Genomic DNA, 23,024 nt, shown 5'->3' on the forward strand with positions numbered 1-23,024 from the left:
CAATTGGGTCCCACATGGGAAATGCATTAAGCAGTTGACTCAAATGATATAATAAAGATGACATACAATCAAAATGTGTGACTGTTTATGTGACTGTCAGGATACCAGCCTTCAGAAGATACTTAGCCAACACTGAATGACACTAACTACGAAAAGACTTAGTGCTCATGGCACGCTCGAAAACGTAAAAATTGGAAATGCTTTAAAGCAGTCCTGTTTTGCTAACTCAAAAAAGGTATAATAATGGCGATGATTATTCAAGATATTGTGCAAGTGACGTAAACAATGCGGGCCTGCATTTGCAAAATCTAGAACAGAACTTGTAGTATATAGCGTATGCTGATGAAAGCCATGATGAACATGTATTTACACTTGCGGATTCTGTGATACAATTACACGTTAAAGCAACTGACGTAAAAAAATTTGTTTGCATTTGTGTTGTGCTTTGCTGATTCAAAACAAAAAATGAAGGGTGATGATGTAAAAGGAAAAATGGTTTAAAGCATTCATATTGCTGACTCAATCGAATGACTACAAGTTGGTTACGTGCGATAGGTTGTTGAACACCTGAGAGGGGCCTTCAAGCTAGCTACTAACAAATCTACTAATCTACGAGAATCTGCTAATGAAAGCTTGTTATGAGTGATAGCGGAATGATAATTGGTGACATATGTCTCAGGTCGTTTCAGCAGGCTTTATGGCACCTATCATCTATCGAGCACGACAATGACCAATCAGATGCGTGCCATGTGCTTGTTGAGTCATTGTTTGAATTGTGCGGTGATATACGTGCTGCATACGCTAGTTTGCACACATATCTCAGACAAACTCGAAACTTCAGGTTTCAGGAAAACGGTTTGAAATCACTAATATCCTTCTGGAGACATTCTAGGTCAGAATATTCTTTAATTATTTCATACTATCAAAGACCTGATTAGCTATGTTCGAGACATGACAGAAGATGGGAGACTCACTGTTGATATGTCGTTGAATACCAAGGTTCTAACGAGAAACCCACGATCATTGTCGTAATAGATATGATATCTAGCAAGCGATACACGAATTCCAAGTTTATTGGCTATTTTAACCATAGACTTCAATAAAGGCATCATAGTATGTTTGGTGCAATATATAAGTTTTCATATATTTGCATTGAAATACTCAAGGGAACTTGGCGTCTTTAAGTACCCGTTCAAGCCGTACTCAATCGAACGAAAGGAAGCCTGCTCACGTCATCATTCTCCAGCTCGATGTAACTAATGAATATACATTGGTTTAATAGAAGCCAGATGTTGATGAGTGAAATGTATAATTTTAATAAAATATTACCTGTTCTATGCATAAAATGCTTTAAAGCAGTTTATATCACTACAAAATTTGAGTGGATGTTGACCGTTAAGGGTAAGTTGACGTCATATCCACACCTCCTACCTTGAGAATCTCACCTCATCTCTAATACTGTACATACAGGTGCTGTAAAGCAGTGTAGGTTGGAGTCCATTTAAGCGCCTAGATATCGACAAGATGGTAAAGCCCTAACGCTAAAATGAACTAAGCCACTTCTAGATGACCGTGCGGAATATTGTTAGCCCGTATTGGTATCGTAAAGTACGCTAAGGTATCATAACCAGGTCTTGTATACTTTACCTGACTAAAGTCCACCTGTCCCTCGAATATTTAACTTTTGCGGTCGATACAGTGACTGCTCGTGATATACTGTAGTAATAGGGTCAAATGGTCCAAGATGGCTGCCTGACAGTCAATTGATATGCGATCTGCCTTGGTCGTTCTTACTGGGGCTGTGCATTACCGGTATGAATATAATTTGTTAACGTTGCGGGGGGCTAATAACCCCGCATCCTGATCACGTTTTCTCGAGCAATTCCTCTACCAAAGCCGACTGCTCCAGAATAATGCTTAACTTTTTTAGTCGTGAACCATTTATGAATATTTAATCACTGTCCCCCTCCCCCCCTCTCCCCCAAAACAGGAGAAGCATGACTGAGCCTCCAGCTCATGGCGATTATACCGTGGGCTGGATATGTGCTTTACCGGAGACCGAGTTAGTGGCTGCCATGGCCATGTTGGATAAAAGGCATCCAGGTCTTCCCGCAATCGGTCCACACGACGATAATTCGTACGTCCTTGGCCGGACCGGTGAACACAATGTGGTGATCGCTTGCTTGCCAGCAGCGACAACCGGCAAGGTGTCTGCTGCTACGGTTGCTAAAGATATGATCCGCAGCTTTCCGGCTGTAAGATTTGGGTTGATGGTTGGAATCGGGGGTGCAGCGCCATACTATGGTGCAAAGGGGAACGCTAATTCTGCAAGCGGAGAAGAAGACGAGGATTCTGAAGACTCTGAAGATGATACGGAAGATATACACGACATACGACTTGGTGACGTGGTGATAAGCCTTCACTCAAAGTCATCGGATGCGGTTGTGCAGTACGATTTCGGGAAGTCGTTGCAGGAAAAGGAATTTGTACATAGTGGCGGCAAACTGAACAAACCACCGAGCATTGTTCTGGGCGCCGTTGCTCATCTCAAAGCTCTGCATGAGTTGGAAGGACATAATATCTCTGAAACATTGGCAAACATGATGTCGAGGTATCCAGCACTTGCAACGAAATTTCAGTATCCAGGATCTCAGAAGGACTACCTCTTTAAGTCGGATTTCGTTCATGAAGCGTCAAGTGATGAAGGATGCTGTTTTAAGAGATAAATGGGCACAGAAAGAGAGCATTATATGCTTTGAAATGGAGGCTGCTGGTCAGTGTACACCTACTCAGCAAATCAGAAATTCAGTGACTTACTTTTACTTAGGCCTCATGGACTCATTCCCCTGCCTCGTCATCCGAGGAATCTGTGATTATGCCGATTCTCATAAGAACAAGGTCTGGCAGCCGTATGCCGCGGCAACGGCAGCGTCATATGCAAAAGAGCTTCTCCAGGTTATTTCAGGGCAAGGGGTCATGAATATGGATCCGATTAAGCAGAGTACGTAAAGTTCAGCTATGATATTTGTTTTGCTCTATCGCTCTAGTGTGCTCTAATATAATCCCTTATTAACAAATGAACAAGTTGAGAAATCGATAAGAGAAATACATGGTATTGTCCAGGACACAGGTGTTGTAGTCCACAACCTCAGGAATAACAGCAGGCATGAAAAGGTCTTTAGCAAATTACCATATGCAAAAGGTTCCAGTTTTGATGTAGCCAATGCAGAACATGAGGCTAGATGCCATCTAAAAACCAGGATTGACCTGCTTCGCCAGATCCAAGAGTGGGCGGAGAGTCCGAAACAAAAATGTATATTCTGGCTGAACGGAATGGCTGGTACTGGGAAATCAACAATTTCTCGAACAGTAGCCGGATATTTCAAGGAGAAAAACCAGCTCGGCGCCAGCTTCTTCTTTAATCAGGGAGAGCGTGATCGTGGTACTACCAAGAAGTTCTTTACCACAATCTGCACGCAACTTCTGCTCCATATTCCTGAGTTAATTACTCATGTCGAAGAAGTCATTGACACTAACCCTTATATATCAGATAGGATGATGAAGGAACAATTTGATAAACTGCTCCTCCAGCCATTACTCAACCTCAGTCAAAGTCAGCCTACAAGTATCATCATTGTGGTCGACGCATTGGATGAATGTGAGCAGGATGACGATATACCAGTAATACTTAAACTCTTACCCCAGATCCAGGATATCAAACCTATGCGTCTTCATATATTCCTGACTAGCAGACCTGAATTTGCAATTCGTCTTGGCTTTAATCAAAACAATTCTTATCAAGATGTTGTCCTCCATGAGCTTCCCAAGCCCATGATTGAACACGACATACGTGTATACCTGGAAGACGAGCTTTCTAAAATATGTGATGAACGCTCATTATCTAACGACTGGCCTGGGAATGAAGCTATCAAAGAATTGGTGCAGATGGCTGTTCCATTATTTATTTTTGCAGCCACAGCATGTCGTTTTATTAAGGAAGGCATGCACCCAAAAAAGCGACTTCAGGACCTTCTTAAATTCCAAGCAACGACATTTGCATCTCAGATGGGCAAAGTATACCTCCCAATCTTGAATCTACTCATGGGGGATAAAGAAGACGACCTAAAAGAGCTTCTGGAAGAATTTCAAGATATCGTTGGGGTTATTATTCTCCTTGCTACACCACTGTCTGTCAAGTCGCTTGCACTGCTTCTTGATCTGCCTGAACAAACTATCAGCGAACTATTGGATCCATTACACTCAGTCCTGGATATACCAAGCAACAAATATGCCCCAACCCGAATTCTGCACTTATCTTTTCGAGACTACCTCTTGACCACGGAAAGCCTTTTCCATATATGTGAGAAAGAGACACACCAGAAGATAGCACTGCATTGCCTTCGTGTCATGAACACTAGTCTCAAGCACAATATTTGTGGCCTCCTAAGTTATGGGACACAACGAGATGATATTGACAGTCAGGCTGTTCATCAGAATATCTCAAAGGATCTGCAATACGCCTGTCAGTATTGGGTATACCATCTTCGTCATAACGAAGACCGTGCCGTTGGGCCCAGAGTTTTTGATTTTTTGAAAAAGCATTTCCTTCATTGGTTGGAGGCGTTGAGCCTAATGGGTGTTATATCAGAAGCGGTCGCAATGATAGATGCGCTACAGTCAAGGAATGGGGTAGGTGTTTTCAACTGTCTACACTTGAGTGTTAACTAAGATTATAACCACAGAAGAGCATAGATACTGAAGTTTCAGACTTTCTCTATGATGCCAAACGATTCATTCTTAAAAACACTTACATTGCGAATATCGCTCCACTTCAACTCTACAGTTCTGGGTTAGTATTTTCACCGATGCAAAGTATTGTTAGAAGGATATTTCCTGGTAGTATACTCAAACACTTGCATATACTACCACGAGTGGAGGATTTATGGAGCCTAGGACTGCAATCACTAGAGGGCCATTCATATCAGGTTCAGTCGGTCGCCTTCTCCCCTGATGGGAAAACCCTAGCCTCAGGCTCTGCCGATAAGACTATCAAGCTCTGGAACATCCAGACTGGCTCAGAATTGCAGGCCCTTCGGGGCCATTCACAGTCAGTTAAATCAGTGACTTTCTCTTCTGATGGGAAAATCCTAGCCTCAGGCTCTGACGATAAGACTGTTAAGCTCTGGAACGTCCAGACTGGCTCTAAACTGCAGACTCTTCACGGCCATTTAAATTGGGTTCAGTCGGTGGTCCAAATCGCCTGTTCCGCAAGAGTGGGTGTCTTCTTTTCCGTCGCAGATATTGTCATCTACCGCCCATTCTCTGCCCTCACAAGCCTCTGCCCCGATGCTGCAGTTGTCAGCCTCCAATCCTTCCACAGAAGAGTCTCAACCGATCAACTCCTCTATCGCTTCCGTTGAGCCAGCTGACAGTGATTTGCCATTCCAGCTGAAAATCCCCATCTTGGCCACTGGCCGCCAACTGGATGACGAAGATCCCTGTAGTAGGGTTACAGCTGAGGAGAGTTATGCTCGTGATGACATCAACTGTCTATCACAGCAAACATGCCCTAGCCCTGAAGATAATTCCGGACATCTTGATGTGCCGGACATCAGAACGACAAGCCCCTTGTCCACGTCACAGAGAGATATAGCGCTATTGGATGAGTTACCGAACGAGGTTTTCAATCCAAGTTGTCCAACAAACGAGGATCGTATGAGTACATTCCCAGAGAGCCCAATATTGAATACATCATTCAATGGCGATGGTCAACCTATCAATTCCGTTGACCTTAGCATCACAATGCCCATTGTCCAAGGGGTGACGCGTGACCAGAACAGCCACGTTAACGCAACTGCAACGGAAACACAGAGCTTTGATGATGTGATGCATTCACATGAGGATACGGATCTCGATGCTGTGCACCAAGGGTGGCGGGAAAGATCCGCCACGGTCGAAACTGTCCATACGGTGCTCCATCAGGCATATTCAAGCCATGTGCCCCGAGAAACTAGGGAAAGTCGATTGTCCCAGTCCCAGATACAGCAGCTCATTCATGGAGAAACGGCTGTGGTCTCGTTGCGGGATGGTCGACGCAGAAAACGCAGTCGAAGACGTTCAACTCGGACAGGTATGCGCCATCCCGCCTCGCCAGACAGTGCAGAAAGCGATGACTCGGACGATCATAACTATCATGACACCAGTGATGAAGAAGATGGGGGATTAAATAATTAGCGTCAAGTTCATCCGACTAAAAGGATGAAAACGTCAATGACCTGCCCGATCCGGGAAAGACCAGGGCTAGATGCCAAGGAAGTGACATCGCCGAATTCATTACATGAGCTGTCTTCGAAGGAAAATACGAATTGTGTAGAACAAATTAGAATGTACGGTCGCCTGTTTCGCAAGATCACTCTTCTTTCGCGGGTTCGATATTTCTGTTATTTTGACGAGGATCCATGCTTAACTGTCCCGGAACCGATGGCTTTTAATATTGAGCAGGAGTGCAATCAAGATGCGGGAAACAAGATGTCTAATATCCAGGCCATGGATGTCGAAGGCATATTCACCCGTGATGTCGACACCCGAGGCGATACGTGGAGCTGGTGTTTCAAGGAAAGAAAGACAGCATCGCCATCCTCCAGTCAATCGGGAGATGCAGTGCACTCGGCTCCTAGTATTGCCCATAGTTCCCAGTCCTCTAAGTTGCATCGACAAAGGAAACGCACACCGTACTCTACCGAAGAAGAAAAACTCCTTATTGATCTGAAAAGGAAACAGAATCTCCCATGGCGCGAAATCGCAAAGCATTTTCCAGGAAGAAAGACAAGTACACTGCAAGTTCATTATTCCACGAAACTGAAGGATCGGGAGGTAGGAACCTCTAAGGCGAATCACGACCACGGAGATGAATTCTGCACTGTGAACCCGTCCCTTCAATCCACCGAAGATAACACTCCCCGTCAGCGGTATGGGTTGCGTTCGAATAGACGCTCACAAGGTCGCTTTGCTTCAGAGTAGGCCAGTGGCCGAGGTATGTCTTGGTGTGTGTCGCTCGTAATTGAGACCCGCAATTGAATGTTTCCTTTTTAATGCCCTATTTTGGTGAATGGCTGTCTTTACGATATGATCTATTCTGTGGCCACACCATTAGAATTAATATTTCTTTGCAAATGAGAATTCTCCGATAATAGGCAATGACATGTTGTTTATTTTACGTACATTAAATATCTAATAAAGACAGCCACGGATAGTCTCGTCCGCCTTATTTCTCCACATGTTCTTTAGCCTTCATATCTTTATTTTAGTTACTTTATTATTACTTTACACTTTATCAAGTTATTAAATTGATTTGATTGATTTCATATTATCAACAAGAAAAAAACAATAACAGAAGCTTTAAAACCCCCCCTAAAAACGCAAAATTTTCATTCCCAGGGCGCTGGGCCCAGCCCTCGACGCCATGCATCGAACCCAGGAAACTTGGACTTCACCCGGGCAAGCATATTGTTTTTGGTATTGGGGTCATCACCCCCCAATACACCCCACAGCAGCCGTAGGTCCTCTCGATAATCGCGCAGCCAATTGGCTGCTTCTTGCTCGTTGGGCACCTGTTCATAGTGTCGAAAAACCCTGTGAACCTCTTGGCCGAGGTGCCGGACAAATTCACACTAATCACTATATTAAGTATACTCTATCATTGTACCCAACCCATTTTCCTTTATTAGATAGCTGAGTGCTTACACGGCAGAGTGTATCGATATCAAGATCAAGATCAAAATCCCCAGGAGGGGGGCCGGCAGGAGAAGGGCCAGAGCCAGCGGCCAGGCTAGAGCCAGGAGCAGGAGCAGGAGCAGACATTTTAATGAAGCTATTCCATATACTATTAGATACTGCTTGATTTTTTGAACTGGCACTGTGTATACTTGGTTGTTAAAGATGATTCACTTACCTGTTTGTTGCTGCGGTCGTGGTTGTTGCTGCTGCCGTGATTGAGGCTGAAGAGTAAAAGGAAGATAGGCTCACGATTCAACCGTATTCTTTTGTGGGCGACCCTCCAGTGAATAACCCTAAGTACATGGATGGTGCTTTGAAGCTGAAGTATCTCGGTTTCTATAAAGATCTTATCTATACTTGAGTTTATACCATTACTATTGAATTACTCACAACCCCAATGGAAAATGATATAAATAACTAGCCAGACATATTCTTTGCTATCTATATTAATCTAAATCATTTATTCAATGAGAAATAATTAGGATTTGATGCTAATATCAACGTTTATATATATTATTTATGCGATACATAGATACAAGACGAAACTATATACAAACATTAGGGCTAGCTACCAAACCTAACCAATCAATAGTTGGTATTCTGCGGCAGCCCCGCTTTAGCCCCCACTTAGTATTGAATATCAGTACGCGACTGGTCCATTTTAAATCCTTAATTTGACTAGAGAGGTCTTCATGCTATGTACACCAAAAATCACCCCCGTCTATTTTGATCCCATCTAGCAGACCGGAAGAAACAGGATCTGGTTCTTCAAGTGCCTCATCAGCAATTAGTTTAGTAACAATCTTTTCAGATAACACCTTTCCGACCGCTGCATGTATAAAATCATTGGGTAAATGATTTGCCAATCGGCCTTGCGACAAATGACTTACTAATCGAGACTGATAATGCGAATCGAGGAATTAATCGTTTGATCAGCCTAATATCGCCAACTCGAATGGCTTTCTTGAGATTTAAACATGTCTCCATAATAAATAAATCGTGTATGACCAAGGAATTGGTAATCCCCGCTGTTATCTGTTATTGCTTGCTTTTCTTCATCTGTTTTGACTAGACGTAAGGCAAGTAAAGTACATGGACGCAGCTGTTTTAAATATGTATCAACTGCCCTTCGATCCTTTCATAATGGATCTGAATCCCCTTTTTCAATGCCCATATGAATTGAGGGTAGAGGCCAGTTGGCGATGTAACCATCTAGGGATGAGATCCGGTAGCATTGGAGTCTACGGACGAATCAATTATGTGTCAGCCTTGAGAGCGTCATCCAGAATGGGCATGATCGGATGTATAGTAGGTAATCTAGGAGCATGGATCCACCACTCAGCCAGGGAAGGCTTCACTGGGCGATGTAAAACCTTTCCTATCCAGGCAGGTATGACCATCGACCAGACAGGCTAGGCGTGTCAGCCTTGTTGGATAGGTTAATAGCTCATGATGGCCAATAACAGGTGGGTTGCTGGGGCATTTCGGCAACCTAGGATGCCGAAATGCGCCCAGCGCAACTATATAAAGGCCAACATCCCCCTCGCCTCTGTCTCTCTTCCTCCACCACGATCTCCATAGACCTACGCTCTTCTGAGGAAATTTCTCTTTGACAATGGACTCGAATTCTTTCGTACTACAACAGACACCTGAAACAGCATGCTCTACAGATAAGGCGATGAAACTTCTGAGAGAAGCTTTCCAATTGATCATCTCTGATGGAGTTGACCTGCGTCGCGAGCCAGAGGTATGCCGAATTTCTGAAATGAGGAAGCGACACTATTAACTATTATGTTAGTTTTGTATGATCGTTGATCAACTATGTGAAAAAGCCCCTGAAGCTGCCGAAGCCATAGTTGGAACAATCCAGAAAAGCCCTAAGATTGACTGTCTCAATTTTTATGGTGAGACCTTGGCAATACGCAAAAGGAAATCAACCGAAGATCCCATTTACCGGTCACCCAAATATGCGAGACGAATTTCCAATTCCAGTGATGCCAACTTGGTACTGGGCCAAGACTCGACGGAAAATGGTGTCAAGGAGGAAAACCAAGGCACCGAGAAGGACTTAGCCAACGATGGGACCCCCAGGACAAAGTCGCGGTCGCAAGTGGTGGAAGGTCAGGAGCTCGCAATTGCCGATATGAACCTAGGAGTGTCAACAGACAAGATTCCCCTAGCCGAGGAGACGACCGAGTCGACCATCCTGGACATGACTCTCCAAGCCGTCCACGTCATCCATCAACTCTGCACATACACGAAGGATGTTCCAAGAGCCATCCATGCCCAGATACTGCAGACCATTCAAAAGTCTCACTCCGGACGAGTCACAGCGCCAATCGATACCCAATGGTCTGATGGTTCGAGGTGGCTGCAAATACTTGACATGGGATCATCCACAGGTATCCGAACGACTGTCCTCAACATGGTAGAATACATGGGAGCATGGGAATGGTTCGACGAACAGTGCAAACATGCGGAAGCCACGGTCTGCACCAAGAAGGGCAAGCTCGTGGAACGTCGGGGGGGCAGCTAGTCACGTTCTCAATATGGTGTAATGTCAGCAACCCAATGTCACTGTACCAGGCAAATGGATTAGTGGAGTGGGCCCGGTGACGGTGAAAGAGGTCGGCGATACGGCCAACTTTGAAGGCAAAAGAAAGGAACTGAGGAAACGCATTATTAACCAGCTCCACCGAGGCGAGAAGCTAAGCAAACTTGTCAAAGTAATTGGATTGGGGATATTGCTTAGCCCTAAAATCTGGTAAGGTTGTACTATCATTCCCAGCTCCATCTTACTGACGAAACATTGTAGGGACTATACGAAGATGGGTTGGAAACATCTTGACACCCTGATAAAAAATACTCAATCAGATCACCGAGAAATGGAGCTATATAGGATCCTCAGTGGACAGGTAGAGCGATTAGTTCATGAAGGGTCACCGGATCTTCACGCCTTCTACAATGATCTGGAATCAGAAGAACTTATATCATCCTGCCAAGTCGATCAGTGGAGGAAGGAATATATCTTGGGTAGCGTGAGTAACATTTCTTACCCAACAGATCCCTTATTAATCAAATCAGGATCCCCTGCCAGATGCTGAACTTAATGCTGCGGTTGACCAATTGGTCCACCTTATTAGCAACAAGGTACTACATAAGAATACACCAGATAAAGAAGATACTATTTCAGTAAATGGAAGTACGGAACTATTCTGTAATATCTTTGAGCAACTCCGCCCAGGAAGATGGATGAGCGATGAAATTATTATGGCAGTCATGCAAATAGTGGACAAACCTACGTTTGTCAGGCATGGTCTTAGAATCCCGTTAGATGAAATTGTCCATGGACAACTGCAGGCAATTAAACGGCCATTCGCCAACTGGGCCCGGCAAATGGGGAATTATCGAAGAGTCACCAAGGAAGCCGACAGTCTGGTTTATTTTTGCCCAATTAACCATCAAAACAGCCACTATTCACTACTTGAAATCAATGAGCCAGAGAGGAAAATACATCACTTTGACTCACTGGCAGAAAGAGCCCGCCAAGATCGGGTGTCCTCACTGATCAAGAAAGAATTCGCTGGCCTAAAATATCTATATGAGGAAGCCGTAAGTAGCGTGTCCGAATCTCTATATAAAAACTTGCGATAACAGTTATAGGCCACCCCGCAACAGATCGATGGTTGGAGCTGCGGGGCTCGGGTTATTTGGAATTTTAAACGCCTGGCAAACGGTCTTCCAATTGGACCTAGGGATACTGTGCATGATTCAAACCGTATGACACTGGAGATCGTGGATGGTCTCATGGCATGTGTTGAGGATGGGCGTATTATAAAATACAGGGACTAGATAGTACTACTGGAAGCAGTCGACGACGAGGATGAAGAGCGTGGTTTTGATGGCAGAGTCGGGGAGAAGGGTTGATGTTATAGGAGGCAGTCCGGCTGTTTAGTAATTTTTATCAAAAATAGTTGAAGCAAGCAGACATATTTAAGGTCAATCATAAAAATCGACTGGGTCAACTGAGCCTAGTCAGGCACCACTCGATCTGGAGTACATCGCACCAGTGCGCTTGCCTCCGGCCAGCGGTCGCAGAACTTAATCGCATAGCCATGGCCAATAATCCTCCTCCGCATACTGTATGGCCCGACGAAGGAGATCACGTATTTTGAAAATACCATAGATGCTACGTGTATCGGCGTAAATTGTGCTTATGGGTCCAATCACATGCTGCCATTTTAATTCAGTTAATTCAGTTTACAAACAACGTTCGCAGAAAACTTACCATTTCTTTTCCCAGATCATAAGCCATATAGATATGCCAATCGTGGCCAATAACTGTAAAGCCAAGAGTGGGCGGAACATGGCCTTCGGCAGAACCTTCTTCCGCGATTTGGTAGAGTTGAGCCGTTCTCCGAATACCTGCAGTAAGCCAGATCGTAAGTTGAGCCAACGCTTCCTTCTTTCCTCCATCATCGGGTTTCACCTCGAGTCCAGAAAATAAAGCAACTAGCTTAGTGTATGCATCGGTGGTTTGGCTGATGTTCATCCCCAAGCCTCCAAAGCTGACTTTCTGGTACAGATCAAAGGCATCAGGGCCGCCGGAGAACTCGAATGAGTAGTCCGCCTTTTTGTTTAACTTGGAAAGACTATTCGCAGCCGTCGGAAGGAGGTCTTTCTCAATTTGTTGCGACTGCCTAATCATCATGAATAATGCCTCACAGCAATGATTTGAAGACTTACACACTGACTAACCGCAGCATGGTTCCCTCAAGGACAGAGTTCAGTAAAGGCTGAACAACATCTAAGCACCAAGCATTTTCGTCTTTACCGTATGTATCACAGTCTCTTGCATTTAAATATATCTTTTCAAGCTGCTGCCATAGTGATCCAGCGTCGGGTGGTTGCACATTCGTATAAGCGTAGTCCGGAATGTCCTGGTAATACTCGCGATCCAAGCCTTCGATTCGAGACTGGAAACATCGCGGCAATATTTTCCCTCCAAAATTTTCGGTAAGGCGTTTCCGGAGAAGCACCACACGCTGCGGAAGATCGCCAGTCGCTTGCGGTTCACAGATGATAGGAGGGTTGGTTCATCGAAGATCGATAAATAGACTTCGTGTTGGGCTACTAGGACGCGAGGGTGTAGATGTAGTAGACTGTAGTCTAGTACGGTCAGAAAGGTCTGATAACGACGCCCCGTCTGTTCATCATCGTTTTGAAGGGCTAGGTTCGCATCGCGGTGTTGGAGTCATACTCCTTTCTCTTTTCCAGCCGCCGGATCTAGACAACAGGGTCGTCGGGGGTGAAGACGAAGTCACGGCTGAAGAAGAAGCGGATATTTGCATTACCCAATCTTGAAGATCCATTAGACTGGAAAGTAAGCTGTGGCTCTCAGTCTCTCAGTATATTGTTGGGATTCGAGAGTAGTAACGTCAGCTAGCTTGCTATCCATAGGTTTCGGACTAATATATATCCGATCCGGGAAGTGCATAACGCTATGAGAAATGTTCCTGTATAAGGCATGGCCCTCGGTATTCGCCTAGGAAGTGAGCCTGTGCTACATAATTTGTTTTAATCACTGTCCAGGAGGCAAAGTAATCTAAGTATAAATAATACTAAGTAAAACCAAAAACCATAACATGTCACAGTCCTCCTTCTCCAAGCCAATAACCTTAGCCCGCATACTAGCTGTCGCCCAGATATATAATAAATATTGAGTAGAACATACAGCATAATTTTACATATATACCAGGTTTAGTCATAAAGTACGCATACATTGTAGGCCATATTAAAAAAGATACGCCATCATGAAAATTTTACACTAAAATAATTAGCATAGGCATCTATGCTACCAAGTAGAAAACATAAAAACCACAATTCAACCTGCCGCCCAGTCCTGATTGCTAGACCAGAATTCCTCAAGTATTCAACCAAATTTCCGCGACGCAAGCATATCCAATTGGGCTATTAGGTCCTTTCTGGATGACCTAGGCTCTACACCTCAAGATTCCAAACATGACTTAAGACACGATATCGATAAATCATCAAGGTTGTCACTGAAAAGAGACGAATTGGCTACAACCTCTACAATCTCCTGATCTTTCATAACAGATTTACAATCTTGAATAACCCTTCCCAAAGTGTCGTAAATCGCATCATTAATATCCTCATTGCATATATCGGGGTAAGTTTCCTGCATCCTTAAAACCTCTAGAATATGCCCGAGATGTGCGGTGGTCCAGAATTAGCCACCAACAGCAAGGCAATCGTCCGGGGTAAATACAGCATGAGGACATCCAGGAGGCATTATTCTAGCACTGTTAGCAAAAACCATGTAAGAAGTGCCTCCACTTACAGAATATCACCCGCACAAAGCTCCACCTTGACCCAGCCATCTCGATTATGCTCTGGCGACTGAGAACCGGCCTCAGCCAGCCAGCGAAGAGTCCTCATGTGGAGGAATCGTGGGAAATACCAAATCTTTCGCCCTTCCAGGATCTCAATCCATGTGAGTTGACCGGCATTGTCTATATGGATAGAGGAAACGGTGTTGCGTGAAGATAGCAGAAAAAATTCACTGGCCTTGTCCAACACCCAGGTTGATCCTATCTTTCCTGCATCATCTGATTTTCGGCGCGCAATTTTGACCCGGATATCATGATTGGAAATTTGTCCGAGACAGTACAAAGTGCCTGATTGATTCTCGAGATTAAGAAGGTTGAGTGGTTTTGAATTCCCGGTAGATGGAAAGGTTTGAAGAACTTCTTCGACGGTGGTGACGCGAGTCCTTAGAGAAGGATCTGTGATAGAATAATCATAGACATGCAAATTTTTGTTTTCATTCTCTGAAAGCCACTGTAAAAAGCACTTGATATTCAGATCGTTTTGATGATGTTGTGATTTAGCTTGTCGATATAGAATTGGTGTTTCGAACGGACGTCTTAGCACATCATCTAATTTCTCAAGGTCTCGGATCAAAATGATGTCGTTTGTTAAAGGATAGCCTGACAGATACTCAATAGTGTCAATCATACTCTTGCGGTTGCAATTCGCTGCTATTGTCTGCGGATAGCTTGATCGTTTGTCAAGCTCTTGCAAGAAATCATGTATTTCTTTGATGCTGGGTTCATTCCGTGATGGTATGTCAATATTGTACTCTCCCCATTGGAGAGTAATTCTCTGATTCAGATCTCTCCGACGACTTTTAGAAAGCCTGTTAGCTTCAAGAAGGTCTGGTTTCCTTTTTTCCGCCATTGAAGTTCCGCGCATGGAGAATAACGGATCGCTGCGTGATTATGTACCACAGCACCGTGGACAGACGCTAGCACCGTGGACAGACACTAGCACTGTGGACAAATCAGACTCCGGTGACCCCGCAGTAATCCAACAGGTCTCTTGAATGGTAATGAATTTCCACGTGAAGATGCATCCACCTATCAACAGGCTCGCATCTCTTAGCCCTTCCTTAGCATGTAGGATTTGAGTAGGGCCGAGGCTTTAATATAGACATGGTTATTGGACGCACTCTTCCACAGGGTTTTGCCATGGCACTAGTAGCGGAAAGGTCCGCTATGACTCTATGAGTCATGCCTTCCGAGTCAATTTTGAGAAATGGGTTTCGATCTTCGCAGTTAACGACTAGTTAGCCCAGGCGTACTAGCAAAGCACGCAGTGGGGCCGAAGCGGTGTCACCGAGCAGACAGCAGGAGTACACACTGCTCTTTGGAGGAAATCAAGAGGATCGGCAGAACAGGGCGTAGGATTACGGATTCGTACCCCGAGCCAGTCAATCATAGTCCACGGCTATGCGGGTACGCATGATAGCCTGCGCCTTGAAAATGAACTAATGTCTGTTAAGACGAGGACTTGGGAGCAAACAAGGTCGGGAGATTCGGAAGCGAGGAAGACGACGTGATTAAGCGCGCCGGCGCAGGCATGGCTGGGATGCCACTGCTGTAGCAGGTGAGCGAGCGGAAGCAAAATCGGGGATGACAGCGGCGGCAGCGAGGATGAGATCGAGATCAGCATCGTAGACGGCCCTGGTGTGGAGGACCAGCGAGATCGCGATGTACGCGGAATTTCATTTGTTTGCGTGATTTGCATTATTTGCCGCGTTTGCCGCGTTTGCCGCGTTTGCCGTGTTTAACATTACGTTCCTGTGGTGCGGCTCGGAGGGGAGCCACTGGTTGCTGTACCATTAGGCCTGCATGGCGATATCACTGCTACTGACGGGATGAAGAATTCGGGTCCGGTAAAACATATGTCCGAACGTGATTTATGCGGCAAATAGCCCAGCCATCCCATTGGCCAATTTAACAAGCTACGTTAACTTAAAAGGTATGCTTACTCTACGGAACTTAGCGCCTAGTGGCGGCGACTTGGCACCGAGACGACATATTACTATACTAATCTCTCACTCCACGAATAGACTATTGCGAGGCAACTGCAATTCCTCAAGCTTAGTAACCCTTGGGTCCTGACAGCAGGTCCCTAAAACTTTGACAAACTTGACAAAAATTTCACTGCCTGTAAACCAGGTGGGTCTGACAGACGGCGCTAGTTAAGGGCGGTGTAACTTGGGTACATAATGGCCGCTCGCATCCTCACCGTATTTGATGCGAATATCACAACCTATGCTTGGAAAACCTCTGCCTAAGTGGGTGATCTATTATCTCCTTAACTTCACCTAACCTCTGTAATAGAATGCTAATATAACCAGTTCTCTATGAGTGCAAAACATCCACTCCGCGTGCTTGCCATTGTGTCAGACAAGAGTCAGACATGGGAACAGTCGCCAGAGGAGATTATCCCGTTTACTCTCCGGGTTATTGCCGAAAACAATCTCTGCGATGTAACTGAAATATCCGTATCCGACACAACCCTCTTAGCGATACAATATTATCGTACTCGCAAGATGTTTATTTTCGATATTTTAAATGAACATTATGATGCCGCGAAAGGGCATCGACCAGAAGACAATGAACTTCCTGTTGTTGTGATCCACCTGAGTAATAGAAATATTGCTTCCCAGCCTCACCCTGAAGAATGCGCAAGAATCAACGAGACTGTCAGATATCTCCATGATGCAAATGGTTTTGGGTCCACCCCGCCTTTCGTTGAAGATCACACTTCGGGAACTCCACCCAACTACCCAAACCCACGAAGTCTAACTCGCAGTGTGCCCCCCCAGAAAGCGCTGTGATCGAGCCTATCATGGTGGGGTAGGCAGGCTGCAGGATGCACAGGGGGTGTTGGTGATGTTTCGATGGGACGCAGGATCAAAAACTGTGTGGTGCGCTCCGCAGTCATGGGTTCGCAAAGTGGATATTATCGCGCCGCATTCTGGTTTAGAGCACATTTTGACATTCCAGTTGCACATCTCAAATGTAGTTAGTGCGATAGTAATGTTAACCCTTTGAAGGTATTTGAACTGACATTGAATGGTTGGAAAATTTAACGTTCGACTTCAACAAAGAAAGGTAGCTGATCAAGGAGTATGTCGATATATAGTCGGATATAAAACAGAAAAATGATATACGGTTGGCAAAAAGGGTTCTTTATATACATATTCGAAACCTGCAACCTGCAGTCATTTCGCACAATTGACCGAGGATCATAGGATCCTTCTTCCAGCCGAATTATTTTCATACCAGCCCAACATCCGTGCGTTTTCCTACCTTGGTGTTTTTGTTTATGTCAAATGAGATAGTTAAAAGCCAATGGTGATTCAGGCAGGGAACCTTGTCACTTACAGCTATCTACTAGTGAGACCCTTTGATAGGACAAAATACTGCGACAACGCATGCAAGAATAGGCATCAACTGATCAACGCACAGACGTCCTGTTCACTGTGACAATCAAACAGCAGCGCATGTGGTCAGCTAATTATAGCCTATAACTATGTAGCTGTGATAGCCTGTGCTGTTGTTCATACGAGCATTAAGCCTTTATTTTCCTATTCTACTTATAGATTTATTGTCTAACCAGGTAGAGTGGAAAATCAAGCGTAATTTTACTATCATAGAGGTGCAATACAATAAGGCAGGTTCTGCAGTAGTACCTGAAGACTTCATTTCAAGATCCTCCTAGGAGATTCTGTCAATTAATGTCTTCAATACCTTCTCCCATTCTCCATCTTTGAACTCATAAAAGCCCAATTCAATACATTCATGGCATGGCCAACTGCTTGTGGTTTCATCGTAGCTCACTATCTGGATGGTGCCGCAGTAGTTGCAGTCATCGAGTTCGTAGATAGAGTAGGTGTCGCATGTGACGGCTGGGGCTGAGGCCGAGGCTATCCCCAAGGGTAGGAGCTGCCTCGGGGCCGGGTGGGAGCCTCAGGCAGAAAGAGGCCTCAGGAAGGAAGGGCATCAACCCTAACCCGCGGTGCCAGATCTGGGAATAGCCTCACCCCGGGGCCATAAGGGGTCAAGCTGGTTACCTAAGCACACAAGGTAAAACCTTCCTGCAGGTCCTGGTAGTTAGATTCCTTTCCCATGCTTGTTGTTTTAGAGAATCGCACCCCTAGATAGAAATCAACATCTTTGGAAAAGGCACGTCACAAGAATATTAAGATCGATTTTCTATTTTAGCCCTATTAAAACTATCTATTCTATTCTATAGATTGTAGTACTAATAGAGAATGAGTATAATAATAATAATACACTAATTACGTATTATGCTAAGGAATACTAAGAATATACCACTGAATACAAAAATAATTATTATATATTATGCGAGTCCATGGATCCTGGCACCTCATATTGGCTTGAGTATAGATTGTGGTGGAAATTCTTACCTCGGTACATATATTCCTCACTGAATGACTGAGACCAAGGCGCAAGCCAAACCCTAATAGCTGACACAAAAATGAACATATGCTGACGGCAGATATTTCTGGCTAATGCTGTAAACCATATACAAATAGAGGGCGCTGTAAAGCAATTGTAAAAATCAATATCCTGATGCGTGTATATAAATAGTCCAACCAACCCTCATAAAAGTAAAATCGATTACATACCTCAACAGTATCAAATGTTGGAGCGGGCGAGCTAGCGCTTTTCTGCTAAAGTCGATCGCGAGTCCTTGGACAAGACCGTTCTTGGAACCTATTCCTCGGAAAGAGCATTCTTTGGAAGTCATTATAGGCAAAGAGAGACGGTTTGGACCAAAAAAGCTTCTTTGAGCCTTACTTTGTACTTCTAAATATAGGCACTTTAAGTTTCTTATGATTGGACAGGGAAGATGCTAATTATAAACTCCACTAAACGGACCAATCATCCAATGTGGCTGACTCTAATTTACGCATGAGGTTGATATCGCGTTAGAATGTTCTAGAACATGGCATTAACTACACATCCACCAGTCAGGCAATGTGAGAAGATTTTCGACGGGATAGATCTAGCCAACGATGGTTTTGAGGGCCACATCAGTTTATAAGTTAAATGTTACGTAACTCTATGGAATGGTCAACCGATATTATTTTCGTACGTTGTTTTACCCATCTATTTTATAATTGCATTACAGTATCCTTCAATTTTGTACGTTGCTTGCCGTTAGCATGCATATTTGTGTCAGCTATTTCATAATCTATTTTTACAATTGCTTTACAGCACTATCTATTTTATATAGGTTACTATATTACCCAGAACTATCTACTGTCAGCATATGTTCATTTTTATGTCAGCTATTTCATGATCTACCCTTATAATTGCTTTGTAGCATTATCTTATGGACCCCTACTGTTTGCCGTCAGCATGCATGCTTAATAACGTCATCTTGGTTTACTAGCGAGCACAAAATTGGGCTGATGATCCTGGGAGGTAAAACCATGACTAGCAAATGTTCTGAAGCAAACCTAATACAGACAGATTCGAAATTGGCTTCACCTTATTTACACACTCTCTGTTGAATTTTACCAGTGTGATATTGGTTAATTAGTAGTTAGTTATATGTTTATGGTAGTGATATGCTAGTTATATACTAACTCTATATTTACTAGCGCAAGGCAACAACATCTCCACAGTGGGGCAGAATTTAACAGAGAGTGTGTAAACATAGTGAAGCCAATTTTGAATTTGCCTGTACAATGTAGTTGTACAGTTGTAGATGCTAAATATTACAGTCATTCTCGAAATCGGTTTGACTGACAATCATATGACAGTTTTCTTTTAGCCCCACTGCCAAGGGATTGGTCTACGTTAATTGATGAGTCACTCGTTTCGAGTGAGGGCTGCTGTAAGTTACCTGTGGTATTAAACAGGTAATATACAGTATTGTATCAATATTACATACGCATATTTTCATTTTTTATACATAGGCCTTAAGAAACAATTGGTGCAGATATACGGAGTACGTTTAGTACTATACTTTCAAACTAGACTCCACCCTTGGTGCACGTGAATGTCATCACATCATTTAGCTAGCTCTCATTGAGTTGCCTTAGGCTCTTGCGTTGTCGTCGCCTCATACGGGGATACTGTAGTAACGGGTAGAGGGTTTGTCCGAGGGCAGGTGTCGCCAGACCGCGAAAAGAGCGGCCAGGGCAAGGGCTTTGTGAGAACGGAGGAAGAGTTCGTATGAGAGCCGGCGGAAGGGGGGCAACAGGAGGACGAGGAGGAGGCAGAGCAGCGATGAAGCCTGTTGACGATTAGCTACCGAATGAAATACGGCCAGTGCAGTGGACAGGACGTACAATGGCGGCAAAAAATCAAATATGCTTGCCTTGGGAAATACGTCAGGTCGGGTTTCCTTCATAGGATTTCGGGTATAGTGTTGATTTCGGTATAGTGAGTCTTGATTAATTTAAGTTTTCTCTCTTCCTCTATTTTCTAATCTCTTTGCAAAAGGAGGGCCTGGGAGAGGCAGATAATCTATTTAGACTTATTTTTTTTCTCGAACATGCTACAGTACATGCTTCCTATACAGTGGCAAATCCGAAGGGTCTAGTCACCACGGGTCTATCCTAAGTTAAGCATATTTTAAACTATTTGTCACATAGCATATGAAACCGTAAAGGAAAACAGGCAGCTAATTATTATAATTAATCCACAGTATTTGGCCCTCCTCAAGTCGTTCTATACTCTACATCTGCATAGCCATTCCCGCAGGTACGTCTCTGATACAATGCGCGGTCATCATCATCCGAAACAGGGTCTTCCGACACCACCTCGCGCGGGCGACCATCATCCACGACGAGGGCGCCGTCAAGATGCAGCTTCACCTTACACGGCCGTTGAAGGTTGAGGCGGGCCGATATATAAACCTGTGGATTCCGTCCGTCAGCTTCTGGTCCTTCCTCCAGACCCACCCGTTCACGGTTGTCTCGTGGGCTCCCACGGCACAAGACACGCTCGACCTGTTGATCGAGCCGCGGAGGGGCCTTACCCGCGAGCTGCTGGACCACGCAAAGCGGGGCTATAACCCTATACCGGCCTCTTCCTGTTGGGCCAGTACCCGGCTCCGTCCTTTGAGGACCTATGGATGGTGCAGCTATCAGTGTAGCAAAAGCTCCATGCTAGTTCCGCGTGTCGAGGGTGATCAATCTTCGCCACATTCTCATTGTCTCGGAGGCGCTCTATTTCGTCTTTTATGATCTTGGCCGCGGCTCGAGATCGTATAAGTTCTCCGCTAATCACAGGAATCAAGAGCTGATTCAGCCTTGCTTTGTCTTGGTATTGTTGGCTCCTCACCATTCCTTCGTCCCGGAATTCCCTGACCAAATCGGTTTCTTTGGCCTGTTCCTCGACGATGTTCTTGATGTTCAGTATTTCGTATCGGTAGTCCGACATGACTTCCAATTTGTCCTGAAGGAATCCTAGTTTGACAATAGATTCCATTGGTTCCTGGTGAATGTATTTCTGTTGGAGTTCCAAGAACTTCCTTGTTTGCTTATCCTGTGATTCCATGAAGTATTCGAATGCTGTTGCCTGCCCTGCCAGTATTTGGGCGGCTCTGTGTCCTTCTTCGGAAATCGTGGAGTCGCTTTCCTCGGTGCCTATCGAGGCGTCGTCCGGGTTCGTCTCCTCCGTTTCCGCGATGGTCATGGTGTCCAAATCTTGAGTGACTACCACGAATTCTTCTGCTTCTGCGGTTCCCCAGCCTGTGGCGTTGACCTGCATTGGTCCCGTATAGTCGCGTCTATACGTGGCGTTTAGCTGTCCTTTGTGTCCGTTGCCACGGCCTCGCGTTGCTCCTTGCCTGCAATTGCGAGCCATATGACCTGGTCTCCCACAGTTGAAGCATTTCCTGTCTCTTATGAGTTCCTGTTTATTGTCCAGGGGCTTTCATTTTGCGTCGGAATGTCCCGTGGCATCAATTTCCATGGGGTCTCCTCGGTCTCGGTGGTTGTTGCGCCAAGTCCGCTGTCTTCCTTCTCCCATGCGTTTATAGTCGGGGTCGTACTTCCCTTTCCTTTCCATGCTGCGTTTGTACCATGCGTTGTCGATCTCACATACAGCAGCTATAAGCTCCTCCAGGGTGCTGGTGCTGTGGCCGGTGCGGAGGAGTTCGTCTTTTACGAAGTCCTTGAGTCCTTTACGATACTGGTATCGCAAAGCCTCGTCCCCCCACTCCGTCCTGGTGGAATAACGTTGAAAGTCTCTGGTGTATGATGTGGCCGACCCTTTCTGTCAGAGAGACTCTATAGCCCTTTCTGCTTTCTTCCTTTCATCCATGACTTCGAAGTTCACCTTGATTTCTTCTACAAAACCTGTTCTAGGTTTTGAAGATCTTGATGGTGGTATCCTCTATCTTACTTTCCTTGATGGTCCCCTTCGAATCTGTATTCTTTAAGTAGTCCTTAAGGAACCCCTTGATCTAGTTCATTGTCTTTCCTTTAAACAGCGTAACTGCCCAAAGTACTTGTTCGGTTTCGGACTGAAAGCGAACTCTATTGAACTTGACATACAGCCTAAGCTGCAAGAGAAATCTTTAAAGCTTATTGCGTTCTCTAGTAAAGAGTTTAATGGTTTTATACTTGATATTCTTATCAATCTCTCTAACAAGAGCGGTCAACGTATGGGTCATGGTGGATACAGAATCTCCTTTAACAGACATGTTTCTTAATTAATATATGCGCCGGTACCTTGTGGTATGGTGCTAAAAGTGTAATAAAAGCTCACACCTGGTGTTGGGTAAGTTGTTGAGTTGATTGGGTAAGGCAGGGACGCTGTTACTGATTAAGAAGTAAACTAAGTAATCACTCTTTAGTTATAAAAGTAGGTTAAGATACTGTATTTAAG

The 23,024-nt window shown here is 44.6% G+C and overlaps 8 protein-coding genes across 8 annotated transcripts; 4 read left to right on the top strand and 4 right to left on the bottom strand.

Moving 5' to 3' along the window:
* Window positions 1-1,997: 1,997 nt before the first annotated feature.
* Window positions 1,998-6,234, top strand: TRUGW13939_08772 (uncharacterized protein; the record flags this gene model as incomplete). The annotated part of the gene is made up of 7 exons (XM_035491901.1): window positions 1,998-2,611; window positions 2,673-2,773; window positions 2,828-3,001; window positions 3,086-4,689; window positions 4,743-4,849; window positions 4,901-5,237; window positions 5,299-6,234. The coding sequence occupies 7 exons, from the start codon at window positions 1,998-2,000 to the stop codon at window positions 6,232-6,234; spliced, it is 3,873 nt and encodes a 1,290-aa protein (XP_035347794.1).
* Window positions 6,235-6,270: 36 nt separating this feature from the next.
* TRUGW13939_08773 (uncharacterized protein) lies at window positions 6,271-7,020 on the top strand (the record flags this gene model as incomplete). The annotated part of the gene is made up of 1 exon (XM_035491902.1): window positions 6,271-7,020. One exon carries the CDS (start codon window positions 6,271-6,273, stop codon window positions 7,018-7,020), a length of 750 nt encoding a protein of 249 aa, XP_035347795.1.
* Window positions 7,021-7,427: 407 nt separating this feature from the next.
* Window positions 7,428-7,860, bottom strand: TRUGW13939_08774 (uncharacterized protein; the record flags this gene model as incomplete). Its single annotated transcript, XM_035491903.1, has 2 exons — window positions 7,428-7,670; window positions 7,744-7,860. The coding sequence occupies 2 exons, from the start codon at window positions 7,858-7,860 to the stop codon at window positions 7,428-7,430; spliced, it is 360 nt and encodes a 119-aa protein (XP_035347796.1).
* Window positions 7,861-9,391: 1,531 nt separating this feature from the next.
* Window positions 9,392-11,628, top strand: TRUGW13939_08775 (uncharacterized protein; the record flags this gene model as incomplete). The annotated part of the gene is made up of 6 exons (XM_035491904.1): window positions 9,392-9,523; window positions 9,575-10,295; window positions 10,363-10,540; window positions 10,592-10,814; window positions 10,861-11,388; window positions 11,440-11,628. The coding sequence occupies 6 exons, from the start codon at window positions 9,392-9,394 to the stop codon at window positions 11,626-11,628; spliced, it is 1,971 nt and encodes a 656-aa protein (XP_035347797.1).
* A 249-nt stretch (window positions 11,629-11,877) lies between these two features.
* TRUGW13939_08776 (uncharacterized protein) lies at window positions 11,878-13,148 on the bottom strand (the record flags this gene model as incomplete). Its single annotated transcript, XM_035491905.1, has 4 exons — window positions 11,878-12,009; window positions 12,065-12,476; window positions 12,535-12,752; window positions 13,131-13,148. 4 exons carry the CDS (start codon window positions 13,146-13,148, stop codon window positions 11,878-11,880), a joined length of 780 nt encoding a protein of 259 aa, XP_035347798.1.
* Window positions 13,149-14,133: 985 nt separating this feature from the next.
* TRUGW13939_08777 (uncharacterized protein) lies at window positions 14,134-15,036 on the bottom strand (the record flags this gene model as incomplete). Its single annotated transcript, XM_035491906.1, has 1 exon — window positions 14,134-15,036. One exon carries the CDS (start codon window positions 15,034-15,036, stop codon window positions 14,134-14,136), a length of 903 nt encoding a protein of 300 aa, XP_035347799.1.
* A 1,471-nt stretch (window positions 15,037-16,507) lies between these two features.
* On the top strand, window positions 16,508-16,984 carry TRUGW13939_08778 (uncharacterized protein; the record flags this gene model as incomplete). The annotated part of the gene is made up of 1 exon (XM_035491907.1): window positions 16,508-16,984. One exon carries the CDS (start codon window positions 16,508-16,510, stop codon window positions 16,982-16,984), a length of 477 nt encoding a protein of 158 aa, XP_035347800.1.
* A 3,219-nt stretch (window positions 16,985-20,203) lies between these two features.
* On the bottom strand, window positions 20,204-21,902 carry TRUGW13939_08779 (uncharacterized protein; the record flags this gene model as incomplete). The annotated part of the gene is made up of 3 exons (XM_035491908.1): window positions 20,204-20,421; window positions 20,896-21,139; window positions 21,213-21,902. The coding sequence occupies 3 exons, from the start codon at window positions 21,900-21,902 to the stop codon at window positions 20,204-20,206; spliced, it is 1,152 nt and encodes a 383-aa protein (XP_035347801.1).
* Between the last annotated feature and the right edge of the window lie 1,122 nt (window positions 21,903-23,024).

This window comes from Talaromyces rugulosus, chromosome V, assembly GCF_013368755.1.
Source record: "Talaromyces rugulosus chromosome V, complete sequence".
NCBI classification, from domain to species: Eukaryota; Fungi; Ascomycota; class Eurotiomycetes; order Eurotiales; family Trichocomaceae; genus Talaromyces; species Talaromyces rugulosus.